The 11,339-nt window shown below is 39.9% G+C and overlaps 1 protein-coding gene across 1 annotated transcript; it reads right to left on the bottom strand.

Annotated features, from left to right (window-relative positions):
- Window positions 1–490: 490 nt before the first annotated feature.
- COX8C (cytochrome c oxidase subunit 8C) lies at window positions 491–1,340 on the bottom strand. The gene is made up of 2 exons (XM_007454731.1): window positions 1,221–1,340; window positions 491–583 (listed from the first exon to the last, which is right to left on the bottom strand). Exons 1-2 carry the CDS (start codon window positions 1,338–1,340, stop codon window positions 491–493), a joined length of 213 nt encoding a protein of 70 aa, XP_007454793.1.
- Window positions 1,341–11,339: the final 9,999 nt, after the last annotated feature.

Genomic DNA, 11,339 nt, shown 5'->3' with positions numbered 1-11,339 from the left:
CAACAAATATATACTACAAGATCCGAGGTTGGCTGAACCCTCGGAGGCAGAACCTCAGATACTGGAGGGCAGACTGTAAAGCTACGGAGGGAATTTCGACCGCAGGGAGGGTCAGCACTCCTAATTCTGCCCGCACCGCCCCCTCCCCTCCGGAGGCCCGCACCTCCCCACCTTTCAAGGGTCAAGCGTATTTTCCTTCAGTAGATTTCGTCGGCTTTCACGACGTTTTGAAAATATCCTGTGACCACACATTAATACCAAGCATGAACAAGTGTCTCAACTTTATTTAACATTTTTAAGTGACTGTATAACTCTATGATGCACAATACCAAAAAAGTGCAAAATATTCACCATAAGCATATGGTTATGAAAGTGAATACCCACAATGGTTGCATCATCAACCCAACTACGAATTTTTGCGCATTTCAAGAAGCCACAGCGTTTTCTGAAAGTTTGCTGGACATAAACAGCTGCTCTACATCTTCTCCCACTACTGTCTTCGGTACTGGTTCAGATTGCTAAGCACATACCCACCGGGGGTTAAGAAGGCGGTGAAAAACACCGCGAGGGCAATAGCCACCGCCTGGAAGAGAAGATGAAAAACCCTGTTAGCGACGGCGGCTTCCGGGAACAGTCACTCGCTGCCGAACGAAAGAAAGAACGAAAACCGCTCTAAACGTTTTGAGGAGTTTGGCTGTTGTCATCAAAACGGGGGGCTGGTGAAACCTAAAAAGTGGGAGCTCCCTTCCTAGGCGACCCAATAGAAATTTCTGAAGAAAACTCATTTTCCTTTTCATGGCGCCCCAGTTCTGACCTTTGAACTCTGGAAGCTAGACGCTGCCCACGATTTCCAGCGTTTTAGGGAAAATGCTACGTCTTGGCAATTTAGAGGGCGATGGAAGGTGGCAGATATTCTGAGATGGGCAACGACAGCTGTGCCCCTCGGACTTCGCGCCCATAAAAGGTACCGACGACGAAGGCTCGGCCCTCTGAGGCCCGCGCGCTTCTCCAGGTCCCCGCTTCCCGCCGCCTCAGGCCCAACCCCGGCACCCTCACCGCGACGCCGCCCCGGGCCCCCACCGGGCCTCTGAGCCCTTGAACTGCGGCCCGGCCACCAAAGCCTCCCACCCGAGCGGCGGCAGCGTCCTCCCCGCCTCGGCCACACGCTCCCGTCCGTCGCGACCCGCCTGCGCCACCCCAACGGGTGGGTCCCAACTCACGATGGTCGACGCGGGGCGCTGGCGCGGAAGCGTCAAGTGGACCAGGCGCTGGCCAGGCTGCAGCACCAGCAGGGTCACACGGCGGCGGGGAAGTAGGCAGACAACCGGCAGGCGCGGCATGACTCTTAGCTGAGGCGAAGATGCGAGGCGAAGTGACGTGAGGTGAAGCGAAATGACGCGAGGCAAGGTTTGAGCGCGCGAGCTCCAGAACTGGGCGGGTAACTGGTCTGCGCAGGGGCCCGGGTCAAAGGGTGGGGGGCCTGCTCCCCTTCTCCCCGCTAAGCCACGCCCCTGCCACGCCCCTTCCGCTCCGCACCCTGCTGTGGCCCGCCCTCTCACACGTCCTCAGTCCTCCCCACTCCCAGTCCTCGTGCACCTCGTCTCACGTCACACGTGCAATACCCCTGTCCCGGTGCCCCTTGGGCCCTGCTTCCTACCCCTCCCACAGTGCCCTCTCCCTTACCTACCTTGCCCAGCCCCCCCAGCGCTACGGCACGCAGTATCTCGATTTTCTGCTGGTGAGGTGCTGAACACTTCTGTACTTACTTCCCCTTATCTTTCATTCCTCCTGACCTATACCTCTCAACATGCCATTACTTCTGTTTGTGGAATTTATAACACTTATACTCTGTTCTCTAATGTTAATTACATTTTCCATACATGGTCTATAACTTAATTCCCAACATTGAAAACCAAGAACAAGTATCTGCTGTGTGCTGGTGATATAAAAATATTCATGGCAGGATCACATAGAGCGTTTGGATCAAGCAAAGAAGGTGATATAATTATATGTCACTAGACTTGTAGCTCTTGAAGGAGAAATGGAATATATTGTGATTTTCAAATTTAATACTATAATAATCCTATATCTACTCTCTAAGATGATCTAGTTTCTTCACACTATTTCACTTTTAGGCTTATTACACAACCAGCATTCTAGGATTTCTTTTAATTGCCTTGTTTCTACTTCCTGAATTCTTTCTGTTTTTGGATTCCTATTTCATTTTGCTGTAGTACATCCTTAAGCACTTTTTTCAGGAACGGTCTGTGGTTGATAAATTTCCTCAGTCCTTGGAAGTCAAAAAAATATTTTGCTCCAAACTTAAATGCTAATTTGGCTGAGTATAGAACTCTGGGCTCAAAATCATTTTTCTTCAGAAATTTTAAAGCCGTTATTCCCTTGTTTTCTAGCAGCTAGTGTAACTGATGTGAGCCAATATAATTCTCATTCCTTTGATGTAGCCTCTTGTTTCTTCTTGGAATCTTTTTATCTTTGGAATTGTGAAGTTTCTCCAAGTTAGGGCTAGATATGGTTCTTTCTTTCATCCATTCATGAGACTTTTTAATTTGAAGACTTGGATCTTTCTTTAGCTCCGGGAGATCTACTTCTATGTATTATTTATGTCTTTCCCTCTATTTTCTTTGTCTGTCTTCTCCTTGTGTCTTTACATGGGGTGGCTCTCTGTGGTCTCTTTTATGAGACAGAATACCATTCACCAGGGCTCTACTCTTGACCTAATCATCTCCCAGATGCTATACCTCCTAATACCATCACATTGGGAGTTAGGATTTCAACATATGAATCTGGAAGAAACATAAATATGCAGTCAATTGCATTTAGTAAAAAAAAGAATGCAAAACATCTCATTTAAAAAGTTTTAGTTCTTAAAAATTGTCATAACAAGAAAAAAGATTTTGTAACTGTGTATGGTAACAGATGTTAACTAGACTTATTGTAGGGATCATTTCCCAATATGAAACCACACACCTCAGTTGGGACTTGAACCCACAATCTTCCACCTGAAACCACACAACTCATCTCAGGACTTAATGAAGCTCAGGTTCTTTATGTTTCAGTGCAGAAGGAATTCGGCAAGAGGCAAGGTGATAGGTAAGAAGTAGATTTATTAATATCCTTTGTAAAGAGGTTGCAGGAACATGGGGCACGAGAGGATGGTCATGTCCCAGGTCTCAGGTGAGTTCTTGGGATGGGCCACCAGGTGAGGGTCCTTGGCTTCTCGCAGGAAAGCATTCAAGAGCAAACCATAGTAAAGGGAAGGCAGAGATACACATTCCATAGACAGAATATGATCTGTCTCAGAAGGTAAGGTCAGCCCTGGGAGATGCACCCTCCATAGACAGAGTGTGGGCTGTCTCAGAAGGTGAGAGCAGCCCTGAAATATAGGGTGGTTAGTTTTTATGGGCTGGGTGATTTCATAGGCTAATGAGCGGGAGGATTGTTCCAACTATTGTGGGGAAGGGGCGGGGATTTCCAGGAGTTGGGCCACTGCCCACTTTTTGGTCTTTTATGGTCTACCTCAGCACTGTCATGGCACTTGTGGGTGTGTCACTTAGCATGATAATGTATTACAATGAGCATATAATGAGGCTCAAGTTCTACTGGAAATTGAATCTTCTGCCATCTTGGACCTAGTAGGTTCTAACCAGTTATTGTTGTGTCCTCAATGGCTGTGTCATTCTTTTAATGGTTGTGCCCTGCCCCCTTCCCTCTTGTCTCGTTTATATACAAATAGCAAATCATTATATTATACACCTGAAACTAAAATAATGTTATATGTCAATTATATCTAATTTAATTTTTAAATTTTTACTTATCTTTTTACTGAGTATACTTGATTTATAATATTATATTAGTTTCAGGCATACAACATAGTGATTCAAAATTTTATAGATTATACTCCATTTAAAGTTATTAAAAATAAATAAAATAAAGTTATTATAAAATATTGGCCATATTCCCTGTGCTGCACTATATATCCTTGTAACTTATTTTATACATAGTAGTTTGTATCTCTTAATCCCCTACCCTTCTTTTATTGCCCCTGCCCCCTTCCCTCTCCCCAGTGGTAACCACTAGTTTGTTCTCTATATCTGTGAGTCTGTTTCTTTTTTTTATATTCACTACTTTATTTTTTAGATTCCACATGTAAGTGACATCATACAGAATTTGTCTTTATCTGACCTATTTCACTTAGCATAATACCCTCCAAGTCCATCCATGTTGTTGCAAATGGCAAAATTTCATTCTTTTTTATGGCTCAGTAGTATTCCATTTTATATAAATAGATAGATAGATAGATATAGATACATCACATCTTCTTTATCCATTTATCTGTTGGTAGACACTTAGGTTGCTTCCATATCTTGGCAATTGTAAATAATGCTGCTATGAACATTGGGGTGCATGTATTTTTTTGAATTATTTTCATTTTTGTTGGACGTATACCCAACCGTGGAATTGCTGGGTCATATGGTAGTTCTATTTTTAGCTTTTTGAGAAACCTGTAGACAGTTTTCCACAGTAGCTGCACCAATGTACATTCCCACCAACAGTGTATGAGGGTTCCCTTTTCTCCACATCCTTGCCAACATTTGTTATTTGTGGTGTTTTTGATGATAGCCTTTCTGACAGGGGTGAGGTAATATCTCATTGTGGTTTTGATTTGCATTTCTCTGATGATTAGTGATGAAGAGCATCTTTTCATGTGCCTGTTGGCCATCCATATGTCTTCTTTGGAAAAATGTCTCTCCAGATCTTCTGTCCATTTTTTAATTAGCTTGTTTGTTTTTTTGATGTTGAGTTGTATAAGCTGTTTATATATTTTGGATATTAATCCCTTATCAGTCATATCATTTGCAAATATTTTCTCCCATACAGTAGGTTGTCTTTTTGTTTTGTCGATGGTTTCCTTTGCTGTGCAAAAGCTTTTAAGTTTGATTAGGTCCCATTTGTTTAGTTTTTCTTTTTCTTTTTTTTTTCTTTTTGGCTGCATTGGGTCTTCGTTGCTGCACGGGGGCTTTCTCTAGTACGCAAGCAGGGGCTAGTCTTTGTTGTGGTGCACGGGCTTCTCATTGTGGTGCCTTCTCTTTGTTGCAGAGCAAGGGCTCTAGGCACACGGGCTTCAGTAGTTGTAGTATGCAGGCTCAGTAGTTGTGGCTCGCGGGCTCTAGAGCACAGGCTCAGTAGTTGTGGCGCACAGGCTTAGTTGCTCTGCGGCATGTGGGATCTTCCAGGACTAGGGCTCGAACCCGTGTCTCCTGCATTGGCAGGTGGATTCTTAACCACTGCGCCACCAGGGAAGCCTAGTTTTTCTTTTGTTTTCTTTGCCTTAGGAGACAGATCCAAAAAATGTTGCTATGATTTATGTCAAAGTGTGTTCTGCCTATGTTTTCTTCTAGGAGTTTCATGATTTCCAGTCTTACATTTAGGTATTCAATCCATTTTGAGTTTATTTTTGTGTATGTTGTGAGAAAATGTTTTAATTTCATTCTTTAACACGTGACTGTCCAGTTTTCCCAGCACAATTTATTCAACAGACTTTTCCCCATTATATATTTTTGCCTCCTGTGTCATAGATTAATTGACCATAAGTATGTGGGTTTATTTCTGGACTCTCTATTCTGTTCCATTAATATATGTATCTGTTTTTGCACCAGTACCAAACTGTTTTGATCACTGTAGCTTTGTAGTATAGTCTGAAGTCAGGGAGCATGATACCTCCAGCTCTATTCTCCTTTCTCAAGATTGTTTTGGCTAATAAATAAATTAAAAAAAAAGAATATCTACTTCCTTAGTTTAGGGGACAGCAATCTACAGCCCACAACCTGTTTTTCTAAGCAAAGTTTTTTGAAAGCCACACGCAAAGTTTTTATATTGATTGCATACTGAAATGATACAGTTTTGGTATATCTGGTTAAAAACAATACAGTATAAAAATTAATTGTACCCATTTGTTTTTAGTTCTTTTAAAATAGTGACAGAAAGTTTGAAATTACACATAGGTTTCATATCAACCCAATGTTCTCTTGGACAGCTCTGCTCAAGAATCTTACCCTGAGCAATCAGACCCTGCATGAATGTGCCTAGCTACCTCCCTAACCTCATCTCCTTGTCTTCACTCTCCTCTTTGTACATCATGCTGAGTCACACCAGTCTCTTGAATCTACATGGCTTCATTCTGTCTCACTTACGGGTCCCTGCCTGAGAAATCTCCCCTGGACATTCCCACAGCTTACTCACTTACATCATTCCATCGTTATACTATCCTGCAAAAATACAGCCCTCACCCTATTCCCCATGGCTCTCTTTCCCCTTCTCTGAATTATTTTCTTCATGGCCCATCAGGACCATCTGAACATGGTAACTGTGTGTCTCCTTCACTAGGAGGTGAGCACTGCAAGAGCAGGAGTCTTGTCTGACTTGCTCACCCCGAAGCACCCCAAGAGGCACCTCATACATGGTAGGTACTCAATAAATATATGTTGAATGAATGAATAATGAATGCTCATATCTCTTTGCTCTCTTTTCCTTCCCAACTAAAGACACTGTCTGGAGAGAGTAGCCTCTCCGACACAGTAGAAATTGACAACATAGGCAAGCGAGGCACTAGATTGTGAAGAGAGGGAATGAATGCACAATGGCATATTTCAATATTGGTCACCTGTTTGTAGCTGTGATATGGGAGAGCACAGCTGGACGAGAGATATTAATGTATAATTGTTCCCAGACGTTTCTCTCCTGCTATGGGCCAAAGAAGACTTGAGTTTTGCCTAGTCAGTTTCTTTCTCTCCCTCATCCTTCAAGATGAGATGTCAGAACTATCCCTTTGAACTCCTGTAATGCAGAATCAGGAGGAAACAGAAGGGGCAAAGGACAGGAAACTCAAGACACCACTGGGTGTGATTTTCTGAAGAGTTGAAAAAAAAGTTTTGCAAAGAATTGCACTGTGTGAGTAAAGTAGAAGGAAAAATGAAAGGGAATTTTTAGAAGGAGTGCTGTAGTCGATATATCCCATTTAGGACATCTGAAAAATTGAAATAAAAAACTTGAAATTTTGAAACTGTTTTGGGGTGACAAATTATATATCTCAATTGACATATCTGAGCCTGGACTACATGGTTGATGATTGTATGTTTAGACCATTTACATTAAGTGTAAATAAATGTGAGTAATAAGAGGCAAAGTTTATCATATTAATTTTTTTAAAGATCCAACTATATACTGCCTAAAGAAAACCCACTTAAAAATGAAGATATAGATAGACTAAAAGTAAAAAGATGGAAAAAGATATACATGTAAATATTAACTACAGAAAGCTGGATTTGCTATACCCTCAAAGTAAATGTCCTCACAAAGAATTTTTGCACAGATGAAGAGAGACATTTCATAATGATTAAGGGATCAAGTAATTAGAGGACATTAAATTCCAAAATGTTTATGCACTTAATAACAAAGCTTCAAAATAGTTGAAGAAGAAACTGATAGATGCAAAAGAAAAAATAGACAAATCTAAAATTATAGTTGGAGAATTTAAAACTCCTCTTTCAATAATGTTTGTTTTCAACAAAACAAATTGACAGAAAATCAGTAAGGATATGGAAGACTTGAACACCACCATCATATTGAAATAACTGATGTTTATAGAACACTCTATTTATCAATACCCAAACACACATTCTTTCCAAGTATACATGCAATATTTACCAAGATAGAATATATTCTGCACTATAAAACAAGTCACAGTAAGTTGAAAGGATTGAACTCATACACAGTATATGATTTGACAACAATGAGATTAAATTAGAAATCAAAACCAGAAAGGTATCTGAAAAATATCCTCGAATATTTGGAAATTGAACAACACACTTCTAAGAAACCCATGGGTCAAAGAAGAAATCACAAGGGAAATTAGAAAATATTTTCAACTGAATAAAAATTAAAATACATCAAGTTTTGTGGGATGTAGCTCAAGCAGTACTCAGAGGGAAATGTTTGGCATTAAACGCATGTATTAGAAAAGAGGAGAGGTGTAGTTAAGTCTTTCATTTCTAATTGTGAAATGAGAGACTTTGTTTATTATTAAAGACTTTCTTTCTTTCTCTCTAGATGGGAGACCGGAGGGAATACTGGAAAGATGTTGGACTTCAACATCCTAAAAATCTAGGTTCAATTCCTGGCCTTGTTATTTTTTAACTGTGTCACATTGGGCCACTTACATCTTCTCTCAGCCTTAGTTTCCTCACTTGTGAAACTGAATTAATAACACCTCTAGTTCAGGAATACTTCAAGGATTAAATGTGCCTTTGGTACATAGAGGGTCACACAATGATTTCATGCTTTCCCTTGTATCACCAACAGGGGAGGGCAAATTGTGGGTTAGGGCACAACAAATAGTCAAAGTAGATCTAAAGTGCCATGTACAATATAGGGGTAGGGAAGTAAGAAGTACAAACTAGTAGGTATAAAATAAGTTACAAGGACATATGTACAACATGGGGAATATAGCCAATATTTTTAATAACTATAAATGGAGTATAACTTTTAAAAATTGTGAATCACTGTATTGTACACCTGTAACGTATAATATTGTACATCAACTATACATCAATAAAAAATAAAAATTTTTTGAAAACAAAACCAAAAAGGAGAACCATGTAGGAAAGTTGCTAACCCTGAGACACAGAATCAGCTATCATACTGTTAGAGAAACTCAAACTACGGAATGACCTAAATCAAGATATATAAAGCCCAAGTAATGAGATAATTTCTACCCTTGTAATTGTTTTTTCTGTAGTACCTGCCTTAACATAAAACCCTAGACATTTTCATACAGTTTTCTCTGATTGGTTATTTTTTGATTCCAATGTTGACCTCTGGCATAGTCTGTGAACCTCTCTTTTAGTAGCAGTAGCAGTAGTAGTAGTAGTAGTAGTAGTAGTAGTAGTATTTAACCCTTCTAAAGCACCTATTATGTGCCTGGAACTGCTCTAAGCACTTCACAAAGTATTAACTCTCTTAATCCTCCCATACCCTATAAGGTAGGCCCTATTATTATCCCCATTTACAGATGAAGAAACTGAGGCACAGAAAAATCAAGCAAGTTGCCCATAGTTATATTAGTGGTTCAGGAGCTTTTTCTTTTTTTTTTTTTTAACATCTTTCTTGGAGTATAATTGCTTTACAAAGGTGTGTTAGTTTCTGCTTTATAACAAAGTGAATCAGTTATACATATACATATGTCCCCATATCTCTTCCCCCTTGTGTCTCCCTCCCTCCCACTCTCATCAGGAGCTTTTTTAATCTCAGGAACTCCTTAGAGATTACTGATGCCTCTAAAGAGCTTTTGTTTATGTAGGTTATAACAATTAATATTTACTATATTAGAAATACTTAAATATTTAAAATATTTATTAATTCACTTAAAAATAGCAATAACAAGCCCATCACATACTAACATAAACAACATTTTTATGAAATATAAATATATATATTTTAAATAGTGAGATGAGTGGCATTGTTTTACATTTTTAAATCTCTTTACTGTCAGGCTTAATAGAAGACTAAATTACCTGAAAAAAATAAAAATAAACTACCTGGATTCCACATCTGTTTTTGTGTTCAATCTGTTGTGATATCCCATGTCATGTAACCTCTGGAAAATTCCACCATACGCTCTCCAGAGAATGAGTGAAAAAGTCAAATATCTTAGTGTTATTATGAAAAGAATTTTTATTTAATTGTGTTTTTAATGAAAATAACGGTTACATTGTGGGCCCCCTAAAAGGGTCTAGGGGACTCCTAAATCCCCATAGTTTGAGCACCTGTGTGTTACATGAGTCTGTAAGAACTGATTTAATACAGCCTATCCCCACTTCCTGGCCACTGTTGATTGGTTTGAAGTTTGGCTCCTGACTCAAATATTGGGACAAAGCGCCCCTCTCCAGGGATGTTATGCTTGGGATCAGCAGCCTGAAACTCAGACTCTTTTATTCGATGAATGGTCTAACTTGGGAGCCATGTTGTTTTTCGACCCATGGAGAAAGCCCTTCCATGGTGAGTTAATAATGAAGCCAAGCTGTTGAAAGCAGCAGAGGTAAGCAACAGAAGGAACATCCTGACCAAGTTCAAATCCCTGGTTCTCACTGTTCCTGAAGCTCTGATACTTTCCCGTCCTTGAGTTCTAGGCCACTCTTTATTTTCTCTATGATAAATACTGCTTTGGGCTTAAACTAATCGGAGCTGGATTTCTATCACTTGCAACCCAAAGAGTCTTAACAAATGCTCTGTTAGTCAAGTCTTTTTTTTCCTCAGGTTTTCCCCCACTTTTTAATTAAAAAGTCAACAAAAATGCTGAAGTAAACTAAGAAAGAGCTTTATAAGAGACAAGCCTGGCTGAACTAATCCGAATCATGAAAAGTTTAGACTGGGGTGCAGCTGATGTGAGAATCAAGCATCTTAGGTCTTTCTCTGTGAAAAAAACCTTAAATTACTTTTGACAGTGTCAGTAAATCTGACTCCAAATTCAGCCACAACGCAATTAAGCTCCCTGCCGGCCCACCCCTACCTCAGGAGGTGGCACTTTTAGCTTCTCAAATTAGAGGTACAAACAAACTTCCTCCTTTGATATCTCCAAGTCACAAGAGACTAGCACTGTTGACTTAAACCTCTCCAATTTTCAATAAAGGGCTTAGTGAGCCCCGGATTCAATATATTCTCAGTGACCTACAATGTGGAACCTTCCTGCTAATAGTTATATAAAAGGGCTTGATTAGAGCTATAGCCTAGAGATCAGGTTTTTGAGCTTTGTTTTTTAATAGAGTCTTTCTTCAAAAAAAAATTATAAGCGATGAAAAGTTTTAGTTTTCTTACATCTCTTTTTCGTTTTTAAATCCGACATTCTTCCTCTCCTGAGGCACACCCAGATATTCTTCAATGGATTTCTGTCATGCTGGAGTGAAGAGAGATTGTCAGTTGGAGCCAATAGATCAAAGGTCAGACCTCAGCACTATCCTTTACTAGCTGCAGAGCTTTAGACAAATAAAGTAAGTATGATAATACTTCTCTTAGAATGCTGATATGGAGGAAATAGAATTTTCCTTTTCTTTATGATTTCAAAAACTCAGCTTCTATATTGTATTTCCAGAAAGATAAGCCTAGGGAGAGGCTTTGGTGGATCATTACGTATGGTAGAAAAATGAAGGATCAGATTGGAGTAACAGAAAATGGGGTGACATTCACTGATGGAGGGAGCAGGGAGTGGAAGAACAGAACACTTGATTGCAAGTGACAGAAATGTACTGCTTTTATCCACCTCCAAC

The sequence above is a fragment of the Lipotes vexillifer genome, unplaced genomic scaffold, assembly GCF_000442215.2.
Source record: "Lipotes vexillifer unplaced genomic scaffold, Lipotes_vexillifer_v1.1 scaffold1126, whole genome shotgun sequence".
Taxonomy (NCBI): Eukaryota; Metazoa; Chordata; class Mammalia; order Artiodactyla; family Lipotidae; genus Lipotes; species Lipotes vexillifer.
The sequence above is the reverse complement of the archived record's forward strand: the minus strand, read 5'-3'. Positions and strand labels throughout refer to the sequence as shown.